The 13,966-nt window shown below is 43.7% G+C and overlaps 3 protein-coding genes across 9 annotated transcripts in view; 1 reads left to right on the top strand and 2 right to left on the bottom strand.

The window, feature by feature from the left end:
- The window catches only part of LOC137438065 (pantothenate kinase 3), a 51,310-nt gene extending 48,331 nt beyond the window's left edge, over positions 1 to 2,979 (bottom strand). Inside the window, exon 1 of one of the 3 annotated variants that reach the window (XM_068132952.2) lies at positions 2,526 to 2,979. In XM_068132952.2, coding sequence (XP_067989053.1) covers positions 2,526 to 2,754 — 229 coding nt within the window. In that variant the 5' untranslated portion in view covers positions 2,755 to 2,979. The remainder of the gene's footprint in view (positions 1 to 2,525) is intronic. The other 2 variants (XM_068132953.2, XM_068132954.2) reach the window with 2 other exon arrangements.
- Positions 2,562 to 13,251, top strand: LOC137438072 (uncharacterized). Of its 5 annotated transcripts, none has more exons than XM_078766623.1 (5): positions 2,562 to 2,800; positions 4,232 to 4,442; positions 4,559 to 4,662; positions 8,587 to 8,790; positions 12,460 to 13,251. In XM_078766623.1, exons 2-5 carry the CDS (start codon positions 4,370 to 4,372, stop codon positions 12,508 to 12,510), a joined length of 432 nt encoding a protein of 143 aa, XP_078622749.1. In that variant the 5' UTR covers positions 2,562 to 2,800; positions 4,232 to 4,369; the 3' UTR covers positions 12,511 to 13,251. The 5 variants fall into 5 exon arrangements, with proteins under 5 accessions (XP_078622749.1, XP_078622748.1, XP_067989070.2 ...); XM_078766622.1 differs by lacking the exon at positions 2,562 to 2,800 and adding an exon at positions 3,679 to 4,089; XM_068132969.2 differs by lacking the exon at positions 2,562 to 2,800 and adding an exon at positions 3,691 to 3,966.
- Positions 13,041 to 13,966, bottom strand: part of LOC137438069 (gamma-glutamyl hydrolase) — a 36,283-nt gene continuing 35,357 nt past the window's right edge. Inside the window, exon 9 of the mRNA XM_068132959.2 lies at positions 13,041 to 13,562. Within this exon, the coding sequence (XP_067989060.1) occupies positions 13,441 to 13,562 (122 nt within the window). The 3' untranslated portion in view covers positions 13,041 to 13,440. The remainder of the gene's footprint in view (positions 13,563 to 13,966) is intronic.

Below are 13,966 nucleotides of genomic sequence, written 5' to 3'. Positions count from 1 at the left end.
CCTCACCTTTACACACTCTCTCTCTCTTTTATTTCTCTTTCCTCTCATTTCCGCAGGAACCTCCAATTAAATATGATAAAGTCCAAAAAATTAATGCCCCCTAGATCCTGACATTATGGGGTGCGAAGAATCTCCGGTGACGTGCCTGTCCCTGCTGCCAACGAGAGCGGGGGCTCAGGCAGTAACAGTATCGGTCCCTCCAAAGACCCTTGCCTTTTGAATGAATGTGACTCTTTCTCAAATCACTTCACCAACATTCGTGGTCTGTCACCAAATCTTTCCTCTGTAGAACATCATCGAGCAAGTTCCTCTCCTAATATCTTGCTTCTCTCAGAGACCCAATTGTCACATGATCTTCTTGTTAATTGATGAATGACTCCAACATTCCATCTCCCTCTGATGCCAATCTGATATGCCCTCCCTATAGTCTCTTGTCATGCAGTCAAAAAAGTACTCCTCTCTCTGGACACAAGCAACGCATACGGACAACATGGCATTCCTCCTCATGTCTTGAAGTGGCCTGCTTCAGAACTTGCACCTGTGCTTGCTCATTTGTTTCGTTGTTGTTTAGAAACCCAAACTTTTCCTCTTTCTTGGAAACATACCTTATTACAGCCTATTTTAAAGAATGGTGATCCTTCAAACCCTTCCAAGTACCGTCCTATTGCTCTGACTTCTACTTTTTCCAAAGTCTCTGAATGACTTCTCAATTCCCATTTCCTCAAGCATCTTGAATCTCAGTCTTCTATCTGACCATCAATACGGCTTTCGCAAGGCAAGATCTACCTATGATATCCTTTCTTTCATAAGGATTGTCTGGGCCTCTTCTCTGAGAGACTTTGGGGAATCCTTTGTTGTAGGCCTTGATATCTCAAAAGCCTTTCACAGAGTTTGGCATCGGGGTCTGATATTCAATCTTCCCTCTTTCAGCTTTCCTCCTTCACTCTGCTCTCTCATAATAATCGAGCTTCCTCCCCGACCGCTCTATCTCCGTAATTATTGATGGTTCAACATCTCCCTCCTTCCGTATCAACAGCGGTGTTCCTCGGGGTTCTGTCCCGTCTCCAACACTCTTCCTCCTTTTTATCAATGACCTTCTTTCTTCTACAAATAACCAAATGCACTCGTATGCTGATGACTCGACATTACATTCCTCCATGTTTTTCCCATCTGCCCCATCTTCCCTCACTCGATCTGCATCTCGTTTCATCACAGCCATCCTTTTAAATTTGGATTTGGACAAGATTTCCCAGTGGAGCAAATGTAATCAGATTGAGTTTAATGTTTCTAAAACTCAATTTCTTCCAATCTCTCTCTAAAACCCCTCTCAACTCTCCAATCTCCTTTGAAAGCTCCACAATTACACCATGTGATTCAATAAACCTACTAGGTATTACCCTAACATCACATTTATCCTGGAATCCACACATCACACAAATAGCTAAGTCTGCCTCGAATAAACTAGGTATCCTATTCAGATGTTAAAGATTCTTCTCCTCTCAACAGTTGCTTCCGCTATATAAAGGATTGATTTGTCCTTGTATAGAGTACTGCTCTCACTTCTAGGGAGGTTCTAGCTCCACATACTTACTGGACAGAATTGAATCCAAAGTAATCCGACATCAACTCTCCCAGTCTGACCTCAAAACTCGACCCGCTCGTACTACGTCGCAAAGTTGGTTCTCTTTCTCTTTTCTACAGATATTACTTCGGTTTCTGCTCCCAATAACTTGCTGCCTGTATACCTCCGCCATTAGCGAGACCACGGAATACTCGACAAGCCACCACATCGCATGATTATTGTGTGGCCATTGGCAACTCAAGGGTGGCCGGTTATGTTTGTTTCTTCCCCTTCATGCCAAACTCTGGAACTCTTTGCCTTCCCATGTCTTTCCAAACACTTATGAGCTTCCCCTTTTCAAAAAGCAGATTTATTTTTACTTCCTCAAAAACTCTTAGACTAATCTCTCTTTTTCCACTTTTCTATCAATGCAGGCAGCTCTTTTATTTAAGGCCTGGCCTCGATGAGAACTATATAGTCCGTGAATGGAGCCTTCAACATAAAATAAATAAATAAATCAATGTTGTGAGGGGGAGAGCGCTCGTGCCCAAAACTGACTGCGTCATATTGCGCTGGTACTGGAATAGTAAAATAAAAGGTGTAATAATACATTTATTTTATTTTATTTATTTATTTTATTTATTACAATTATTACATTTATTATTACAATAATTATTACATTATTATTACATTTATTTATTTAATGACTGAACACTGCCAACACGCACACATTTTTCGACAGGTGCAATAACGTACAATTTGTAAGCCTACTCCCATAGTGGTCAAAAATAGTTTAATTACGTCACTGCCTTTTAATGCGTCACAAGTTCATGGTAGTTACGTCACACAAAGATGACGTCAGAGTCACGTAAAGTGTCGCAAGGAGACGGTCACAAGACTCATAAGCTGTTAACACGAACTCTCAGCGCACAACTCTTAAATGTTTGCGATCATTTGCACTTACGAGGTCGATTTTTCCTCAGCGAGTCCTGGTGCTTCCGGGCGACGTGCGGCCTATCCGGCTGGCTCGGACCGCCAACCTCACCTTCCGCGCGCTCCGTGGCTGGGCTCTCATCCCCTTCCGCGGTTTCGCAGCCCAACGTCCCCTGCAAGCGCCGTCCGAGACAGTGACAGACGCCGTTGGGAAGACTCGGGCGGGAACAAGGGGAACCAGGCCCTTGCTCTGGCTGCATACTGCACTGCCTGGATGTCCGTCCGCCTGAGGCTATAGTATACGGTGTACGTGCGAACCTATACCGTGTACGCCCGTCTTAATATCTATTTAAGTATTTGATTGCTTTTTGTTTCTGGCCTTTGCGCAAGAATCGCCAGTCAGGGTATCTGGTTGCGTGTCTGTGCCTTGATTTAATAGCTGCTGTCGCCAAACCAACGGGGTGGGCCATGACGTCACAAGTCATGCCACCTCTCCTCATCCTATTCCTGTTTGACAAAGCTGATTCTTCTTCTTATTCCTATTCTTCTTCCTCTTCCCTTTGCTCTTCTTCTTCCTCTTCCTATTATTATTATTCTTCTTCGCTCAATACCAACACTCGTGTGTCCATCCTGGATCCATTCACGCCACACACCTTCCATTTATATTACATGTCCACACTTAGATTAATCTCAGAATATAACTTATTAAAATGCGTTTATTGGATAGAAATTAATATGCGTTTTATTAGATCCTAAAACTGGGTATGTTAAACGCAACCTTGTATGAGGGAATTTTTTATTTTGAGTGAAAGAGGAGAAATCCAGCATTTTGAAAACGCAATTTGTAAATAATAACCGCGGCAGTAAAAATCTCGCCAACCCCTTCGTATTCATGGTTATTATTTCCGCTGCATGAAGTTGGGCGGTGTATAGAGAAATCGATTATGGAGCGCTTGCGTTTGCTTGGATTGCGATAATTTTCATTGCATATTTCGCTATTATTATTATTTCTTTGCGCAAACTTACAAATAAAAAAACCTTGCTAATAATTATTAAAAGCAAAACAAAAAACGACATCTCTACCTGTACAATTTTATTTGTAATTTTAAAAATATCTCTTCTTCTTCGGCTAATCTTTTTAACTTATATATTTTAAAACGTATTTTGAAAAAAACGAATCTTTCAAAGGCAAAGATGCAGTACTTCCGTTGCTTCGCCGTATACTCCGTAGCTGCTTCACCCGTGCTCGTATTTTCTGGAGCTTTTCCTTTGGTTTTGTACCCACTCTCGTGCTCTTTCGGTTTCCTCCATATTATCCAAACTTACCTCCAGAACCCGCACTGAATACTTAGGAAAGCCAGAACAACAAGACATTCAACTTGAGAGGCAGCTCTCTAACTTGTGAACTCATCCCTTCTAAAATATTGGACTATTTCTGTAAAGGTTGAGGCTGCCGTCTCAAAACTGCTCAGGTTTTGAAGTTGCAAGTAACACTTTGGTTGACATGTTGATATGAGGACGTGTAATCGTAATGTCGTAATTCATGGAAGGGTACACTGATGTCTCCTGATGTTCTTTTCCTGCATTTGATACATGTACAACTTGCATTGCACAGACAAACAATCAGACAGACAGACAGGGGTGAAAGCATAACCTTCAGTGGTGAAGGTAATAATTGGACATTTCATCGATGAACCAGGATGTTTTCTTTACGTAAAGCCTTTTTGTGTGTACCAGTGACTCAGTGCCTCCTGGAAGTGGCTTTGGTGCTTTCTGGGACCTCCACCTGGAGGAGGCGTGACTCACACCCACGTTGGCTCATTGGGGGCACGACCTGAAGTTACTACACCTCTGACGGTCTGATCAACGGCCTCAATGACTTGTGGCCATGGAGAGGCATGGCCCCGAGAGCTGGGACAGAGCCTGGAGGAAATGGACTTTGAGCGAGGTGAAAAAAACACAAAAAAATTCAGATAAATTTGATCATCATGATCGATTATAAGCTGAAATGATAATTATTTGATAAAATATTTCACTTGCACCTGTGTAATGTACTCGATGCAGGCATATGGACGGCTGCCCTGGATGGAAATGTCGAGAGAATTGAGGCTTTTCTCAGGAAAGGTGTTCAGCCTGACATCCGAGACTCCTCGGGATTTACTGCCCTGGTGAGTCCGGTTATACGGCACCAAATTAATAAATTGGGACACGAATGTTGAATGCTTCGTCTCCTTTACCGAGCATATCAAGCAGTCAGAAGTTAGACAACATTTGCATGTCCTCATTCAGATTAAACTCAATCAATTTAGGTAGGGTCCTCACATCCAATTCCGGTGTTACCTTCCCGGCAAAATAATCCTCCCAGCGCATGGGGGGGGGGGGGGGGGGGAGGGGCGTGGGGGGGGGGGGGGTGATAATGCGATGCACCGTGTGCAGTGAGATGCGGGTGTATGCTTCATCATGCAATGGAGGAAATTGTGAATGCATTTCAGTAACCCCGCCCAGAACGGGTCAAGGGGTGTAATCGTTGCATACTCCGTGCATTCCAATGATAAGTCAGTGCGTATAAGCCGGCATGTCCAGGGAAGGAGCTCTGTGGCTCATCAGCTCTTGCTCTGCGGTTGGCTCAATCGCCCCCAACAGGGCCCATACGACCCACGTTCACCCGGCTCATTCCGAGAGGAGTGCATCCAGCTCTCGTTGTTCCCTGGACGCACACGGCTCTCAGCTCTTCGGATGCGTGGCTTATAACATGTAAATATTTGCTGGTAAGCCCTTTTGCAGAGGCGTGGTGTTGGTTCAACCAGTATCCCGGTGCAGCTTGTTCCTTGGCCTGCCTTCCCCACTGGAGCGCTGCTTTTGCCATGCAGATTCCATTGGCCGAGCCCATGGCCCCTTAATCGGCCGGCGTCAACGGCCAGCCTCACCTCAGCTCAGCTATGTAGTTTGTACCTCAGTCTGCATCACTTTATGATGATGAAGGATTTGGAGAGAGAGAGAGAGAGAGAGAGAGAGAGAGAGAGAGAGAGAGAGAGAGAGAGAGAGAGAGAGAGAGAGAGAGAGAGAGAGACAGAGACAGAGAGAGAGAGAGAGAGAGAGAGAGAGAGAGAGAGAGAGAGAGAGAGACACGAGATTTACAAAAAGAGGGGACATTTTAATGCAACTTATTTAGTCTCATTCTCAGATTACAGACAACCAGATCGATTTATATTCTCAAACTGTTACAACAAATCAGGGGCGGATCCAGGTGGGATTTACTGGGTGCACGTGAATCCCCTCCCCCCCCCCCCCCCCACTCCACCCCCAATCCCCACCTCACCCTCCCTCCGCCACTACAATATTTACTTCCACCATCTGCAATGGACGGAGGTAATGCTTTCAACCCTGTCAGTTTGTTTGTGTGCAGGATATCTCAAAAAGTTATTGATGAATTTTGGATTTAATCTGGTGGAGGGATTGTGTGTGTGCCAAAGAAGAATTGATTCGATTTTGGTGAAGATCCGAATCCGGATACGGATATGAGAATTTTTAAGTGATTCTTCACTATGGAGGGAGATCTGGCAAAAACGATACATAGCATGATATTCCAAAGAGTTATGGACGTATTCGGTCAAAACTTGGTGGACAGGTTGTGTGTGTGACAAGGACGAAGTGATTCAATTTTGGTGAAGATCTCAATCCAGCTCCAGATACAAGGATTTTTAAAAATTTTAAAGTGATTCTTCAAAATTGAGAGATGGGGCCAAAATGATATGTATCATGATATTTCAAAAAGTTGTTAACGACAAAAAAGTTGTGGAGGACAAAACTTGGTGAATGAGTTGAGTAAGTGACAAGAACAAGCAGATTAGCTTTTGGTTCAGGTCCGAATCCAGAGCCACCCGGCCTATCAGTGGGATACAAATCCGGATCCGGCCTATCAGACTCAAAGACGTGCATTCATTTCTACATATTGCATGCCATGAGCTACCTCTTTGGACAAAAACGCCAACAACAAAGCAAACGAGCCACATGCTGCAGTTTCAAGTTGTACGCAACCTTCAGAGTCCCAGCTATCATCTTTTCCAGCCTGGAAACTGGGCCGCCCCCAGCACCATCGTGCGACTCCACATCTGGTGCCTCTCCTCCAATGATACTTCTATCGCTGCTGGCTCCGGCCAATGACTTAGAACCTGCTCGTAGAACTACAGACCTGTTTAACTGAGCACACCAGACGGGACACACAGGCACCGCACCTCATCCCGTCTGTGATCTGCTCGTTTGGGACAGTAGACACAGAAGTCATGAGTGAACTGGTGGACTTCTACCAATATGATCTGCCATTGCCAATAACAGTTGATACAGAGATAATGGGATCTCAACCACAGCAAGTCAACATCAGAGGTCCCAAACGCAGCAGCAAAACCCCTCAAACAGACAGACAGATAATTATTCCCCAACATCCACTGCCTGATGCTTCTCTTCTGCACGATGCCCGTAACAGCATGGAAGTGTGAGCGGTCCATTCGCGGACTGAGATTTCTTAAGACTCACATGAGGCCAACAATGCGTGAAGATCGGATGAATGGACTTCTATTAACACCATTCATTATGGTGTGGACTTAGATATGTATGTCATCATTGATGACTTTACATGTTGAAATCCACGAAGAATGGAGCTTCTGAACATCCTTTAGTTGAGCTATTCGACTACAAGAGCTAACGATGTACAAATAGTAAACTGTCACTTCACTCAGGAGGCCGGCTGGTACAAGATTACATACATCACTATTGAGGACAATGTCTCTCTTTTAGCTCAATATTGTCAATTGAAAAATAAAAGACAAATACATTGAGTTGAATAAGGCTTGGTGGTAGATTTTGCTGGTAGATTCGATTTTGTGATCTGTGAACATCTTAACCTCAAGTGAACCACCCCCCAACTCCCCTAAAGATTTTCTGGATCCGCCCCTGCAAATTGCCTTTTGCAATTTGACACCAACAATTTTGCAATTTGACACAATTTTGCAAAGTCCGGTATTGGATTTGACACCAAAACACTTTTTTATTACGGACCCTGTAGGCATCAAAAAGCGACATATATCGAACAAACAGATTCAAACGGAGCACCTCGCCCAATTAGAGCATTTAAATTGCATCAGATGTGGCAATAAATGGGAATTGTTGCTCCCAGCTTGCCGGCTCAATGACAGAAGACGCCATTTGCAATTTTGCCGTCTCCATCCCTACCTTGTTTAGAATCCCGTGCGGACAACTTGCTGCCAATGTAACAACAGAAAGGAACTCGTGTTGTTGTTTTATTATTTCAACCTAGAATTTGAACCCCTATTTTAGTGAAATCTAGGCCTCCTCTACTTGCCTGTATTAATGACTCAAGGTGATGTGTGATTGTGAAATGTACCTGATGCCTGTTGTGATTGCTGACATGGTATTAGTTTGTCTTCTAAAACATCTCCTTTTCCTAGTTACAGTGTCGTCATCAACCTTTGCTAACTATCCCATCCCAGGAGAATGCACTCCTTCTCGTAACCACTGCCCAATATACTGGGAATGTTCATAACTAAGCCATTATGTCTTCTTGTAAATGGCAAAACGCCATATGTGCTAAAACCAGGCCTCATGAGGTGTGACTATTGCTTTGATGGCCTTATCACGCCTTTGCATGAACATGTACTTTGGCCTGTATGCTAAAGTGCATGTGTTAAGCTTTGTCCTAATGGTTTTTTTCCTCAATACTTTGTAGTCCCAAAAAAAATTTTTTATTCAAAAAAATTAATAAATAACAGATATTTGGCTATAGGGCCATCGCAGATTTGTCCTTTTTTGAAAAATGGCCGCCATTGTTGTCACAGGACAAATCTGCGATGGCCCTGTAGCCCAATATCTTCCTTAGGGCATACTCTTAACAACTGTGTGCCAACTCTCATGCTTGTATCATCAAAGGCACAATTCTCCCAAATATTTCACCTGTCTGCTGTACTATGTGCAGGTGTTTTGTTTCTTTCATAGTATTGGTTCGAGCATCCTTTGAGTCCTATATTGACCTTATTTGTAGTGCAACGTCTTTGTATTGGCCTTTCCACCCGCCCCAGCACTATGCCAGCCGGGCAGGGCACGAGGCCGCCTGTCGGGCCCTGCTCGTCGCGGGGGCTGACGTCGATGCCCGGACCCCAGGGGGTGCGACTCCTCTGCACCGGGCAGCCACACAAGGTCACCACCCGGTTATTTCTTTACTTTTGCACCATGGTGGTGACCCCGGTCTGACTGATGGTGATGGTTGCCGTCCAAGTGATAAGGTACAATAAAAAAACTGGTCAGATACTGAGCTCAAATGGTACCATGTTGCCCTTTGCAAAGTTCAGTTGTGTCATGTTTAGAACCTGTTATGAAATGTTTGTTTTTAAAATTGCAAGTTGACTGGAAGATGTTGGGCAAATGTCATTTTCTGTCCATTGAGACGTACAGACCTGCGAAATCTATGCTGCACCTTTGTGATGTTTATTACCTCCTCCGCCAAAATAGGACGCAGGTTGTTTTCACCCGTTTGTTGGTCTGTCTGTGAGTACCATTTCCCAAAAAGTTGTGGATTCGGATGAAACATGGTTGCAGATCTGGATGCAGATCGAGCCTATCAGTGGGACAGCAAATGCAAACTGTTTAGCCTGACAGAGGTATGCGCCCAAACGAGTGCCCATTGTACTTGATTTCAGTTCGCTTGTTCAGTGTTCCCACCTGAACACAGCTCAGGATACTGGGATCCCAGGTTCAGATACTGTGTGTACTCTGTCCGTTGTCTCCTAGTGTACTTGGGATTTACGCTAAAGTGTACAGATGCTTCTTAATGTCCTTGTCCAACATGTGATACAATACATACATGATGTACAAGTTCTTCCATTAACTCTTTCGACCCACAGCTCATTATGGAAGATTTCACCCTATTTTCCACAGAAGGTTTGATCCCCTTAGTTACTTAGGCCACCTAAACCATTCACAAAAAGTTTGTCAGCTGCCCCCCAGCTGGTGGGTCTGTACCCCAGATCTCCTTGAAAACCAGGGGGTTGCACTTACCCCATCTAATACATGGACCAAACTTTGTCAAAACTACAAAAATAATAAAGCTGACCAAATGTCTGAGGGAGAAGGTGTGGTTAGAGCCCCTCAAAGGGATCCCCCTTAGCGTCTCGTATCGTGGCTTCTCGCAGCATAAATGCGACATCCCAGATTTGAACATTAATATTCATCACTTGATCGTGTTGTTTCTGTAACGGCTTCCTCTGTCGTCACCACTGTACTAATTGTACTACTAACATAGCACTAACCTCCATCCACCTTGTCTCCGCATGTTGTGAGCCAGAGGTTGATAGACGTCTGAGTCGGGCCTGGATAGTCATGGATTCACTGGATCATGGGGGTGTGGCGCTGTCGGTATCTATGCAGGAGGACGAAAGTCAGAGTCTTTTAGTCCTTGGTGCTTTCAGTCTTGCTCTATGGATGCGAGACTGGACTCTTACCAAGGACCAGAGAATGAGACTTAACTCCTTCGGAACCAAGTCTCTTCGGAGAATTATTGGCTATCGCTGGTCGGACTTTGTGTCCAATGGGTGGTTGCTGAGAGAGACTCGGATGAGGTTTGTTACCTGCATGGTCTGTGAGCGTCAGCTGCGGCTGTATGGGCATGTGGCTCGTTTTCCGGATGCTGATCCAGCTCACCAGATACTCTCAGCAAGGGAGCCTCGGGAGTGGAGAAGGCCAGCGGGCCGATCACATGCTTCGTGGTTGCAGCAGGTTGATCGGCATCTCAAGGAGATAGGGATGGGCCAGGCATCAGCGTGGGGGATGGCCAGACGGAGGCCCCTGGAGTACCGTCAGAAAGTGGATGTGGCGACATGTTGCTCCGGCGCATACTCCCATAACTAACCTGACCTGACCTTGAGTCTATTTAATAAGTTATCTAAAAGTACCTCGTGTTTTCTGGCGTCATTTGTGCCCTGGTTTCTGTTGATGAACTCTGTGTATCTAGAAGCACAGAAGTAGTAAAAACACTGTACAGGCAGCGTGATGCGAGCGCTTACTTGAATTTGTGCAACCTTTCCGGCGGAGCAAAAATGGTGTAATCTGGAATCTAGGTCAGTTTTGTTATTTTTGTAACATTCTGTCATAATACTTTGGCTGGCCCATGCATTAGATGAGTGAGGTAAATGCAACCCCTTGTGGGGGCTTTTCAAGGGGGTCTGGGGTCCAGACCCACCAGCTAGGGGGAAGCTGAAAAACTTTTTGTGAATGACTTAGGTGGCCTATGTAACTTTAAGGGGGTCAAGCCTTCTGGGGAAAATGGGGTGAAATCTTCCATCACGTGCTCTCAGACTAGTTGAGTCTGATGTATCCTGCAACCTTAAAGATCATTGGGGTGCCATGTTGGTGTTTCCTTAAGCAAATGGACCTGGCAATGCCCATCTCTGTTCGCCAGGGATGGTCAGAGCAGAAGGTACAGTGAAAACTCTCAAGTACGAAATTTTGAAGTCTAAAATATGACAAAGAAGAAGAAAGAACCACCTTTAGAGGCCATTTTCCCCCGCTGAGCAGGGGTTGGCCTTTTTTGGGCACCGTGGTCCCCTTTTTTGAAGCAATCTTTTATGGCCGGATGCCCTTCCTGCCGCCAACCCTGTTAGTCGCCTCTTGCGACATACAGGGAATTACCAGTGAACTGGTACTCAATTTGCCGACCTCGGAAGGATGACAGGCTGAGTCAACCCCCAGGGCGTTAATTCAGCGATTGACCGGGATTCGAACCCAGGATCCTCCCAAGCCGGCACCCTAACCGCTAAGCAAACACCAGGATGAAAAATTACAAAGTCGGATCAAAATTGGAACTTCTGCACATCCGTAGATTCAACCCGTACACAACTTTTTGAGATATCCTGCTCACAGACAGAGCAGGATATCTCACGGGTGAAAAGACAACCTCCGTCCACCTTTGGTAGCAGAGGTAATTAAAGAGAAAGTGGAAATTCTGCAGAAATTGAATAAAGCTGAGTTGGTGCAGAACCTGAGAGAGCGTTATGGTGTTGGTTGCACCACTATTTATGATATAGTACACCGGGTTAGGAAATGTTTAATTAAGGAAAATTATCTTTCGGAAATTATGTTTAGGAAAATTATTATACATCAATTAATTTATTATACATTAATAATACATTTTCATTATAGGTTATACAAATGTATTTATAAAAAATTATAAAATAATACAAAAATATACAAAAATAAAATAAATAATTTAAAAATACATACAAATGTATTTATTTATATAAAATGTTTATCATTATACAAATGTATTTATTATACATTAAAATTTTAGGAAATTAATTATACATTGAGGTTAGGAAATGTTTCATAATCTAAAATCCGAAAAATTCCGAAAACCGAATACTGTTTGGTCCCAAGGAATTCTGATTTTCACGCTATTCATTCTGCACTAAACTTCCATGATTTATACAAAATTTACTTTTCCTGAGAATAGTATTCTGAGTCTCCTCCACTGTTTTTGAGAATAGGAATAGGTGTAAATTTATCCAGGGACACTGAGTTTTTAAGAAGAAATCAACAAGGAATACGCACAGGATTTGGAGTTATGTGCCGTCTCGGGCTGCGGACAAGATGCAGAGTCGTTAACCAAAAACTCAGGATGATGAATGCGTTGTGATTGGAACTTTGCAAACTCGCTTAGTCGTAAACAGTGGTGTTACACAGACTGTGGGTTCCACCTAAGCGTAGCTCAGGTTTATTAGCTGTATGGGGAAACGAAGAACATTGTACCCGTCGTCACCGTTATTGTGAGTGACGAATTGTATACGTAATTATGAAAGTGTTTTGCAAGTTGGCAGTGCAACGGAGGACAGTGTATAAAAGACATTTTAATTTATGGTGCACGTTGTTGATTCTTCTTCTTCATGCAATCTTGCCTACAGGTCACAGACGTCACCTGTCGCCATCTCTTCGAGGAACGTGTGGTGCGTTGATACAGACGTGAAACCAAACAGCTGCCATGATGCTATTAACGTATAGCTCAAGACAATAGATAATAATATTAATTGATGATGAAAATAAAAGGACAATTAAATCCGACTGCCAATTTTATAATTCAAAGATACTGAAAAATGCCAAGATTTGTAGTCCACAAATTTGCTGGTACGTAGTCAAAGTACTTGCACAATAAAGGAACCGTGTGGGTGGCATGCGCATTTTAGGTACGTGGTTGCGAAACACCTCCATGTACACATGTGTAATATGTGCATAACCCATGAAGCTTTCCTCGTGCGGTCTTTCCTTGTAAATTCCTATTTTTCGCCTTTGTTATTGCACGTTGTTTTTCCAGAGTGTTTGACCTGTTGCACACTTTCCCCACGTGCACTCTCTACCTCCTTTCTGCGATGCTATAGTTAGTTGGGTGATGCCAATGTACCGTGCAGAATTAACTGGGTCAGAGGGAGAGAGAGAGAGAGAGAGAGAGAGAATGTGTTTGCTTATAGATAGAACACTGACAGGTGCATTCAGGGTTTTGGCCATTTTTATAATGTCAAGTACAAAGGTAGCAATGCAGTCATTCACCTGACTGCCGCTTGCACCATTGCTGGGACACATAGCTATGTCGCTGATGTCGTTTCAACACCCCACTGGTAAGTTAGTGCAGGAAATCGAGATCTTGCTTCTGTGTCAGAACTCTGTGTTACAATAAAACAGCTGCTGTTGCACCATTTTCACCCTGCATTTTGTCATACTTAGACAGTGGAATGATCAGATAGATACAGCTGTGGATATTCCATTACCATGGACATTCCTTAAGCTTCATGAACAAAATGCATTTGGCTAATTTAGAGCAGCAGAAGTTTCTCAATGTTTGTATGTTGTATACTGCACTGGGTATTCTGCACACTGTGCAGTCGAACAGTCTAGCTTATGATGTATATCTGTCCGGAGTGAGTCTTTTGTCCGACATGTACGAGGCGGTACTGGTGAATCGAGTTTTCCTCCTCCTCGTCTTCACTTGCAAACCGATGGCTGCTCCGTCGTGCTAACGAGGGGCAATGGGGGTTAAAGTTCACGGATGAAATGGCAAATGTGTGTTCAAATTGTACACATGACATCATCACTATATTCTTTCACATGCCATGTGGCGGAGGAAGGGGAAAAACATTCATAAAATGGATACTTTATCCCAAACAGGTTCTGTGATCTAATTTCTCATATATATATATATATATATATATATATATATATATATATATATATATATATATATATATATATATATATATATATATATATATAGTTACGGATCTCAACGTCGGCCCCTTTTCCCCTTACCAAGGGGGGATTAATCCCCTTGTCTGCGACTGACCAACGTGAGTCCTGAAGCTGCCCAGCTCCCTCCAGAGAGGCAAGTGAGCAACCTCGTTCGAGACCGCGGACAAGATG

This window comes from Myxine glutinosa, chromosome 12 (genome assembly GCF_964187855.1).
Source record: "Myxine glutinosa chromosome 12, kmMyxGlut1.1, whole genome shotgun sequence".
NCBI classification, from domain to species: domain Eukaryota; kingdom Metazoa; phylum Chordata; class Myxini; order Myxiniformes; family Myxinidae; genus Myxine; species Myxine glutinosa.
The sequence above is the reverse complement of the archived record's forward strand: the minus strand, read 5'-3'. Positions and strand labels throughout refer to the sequence as shown.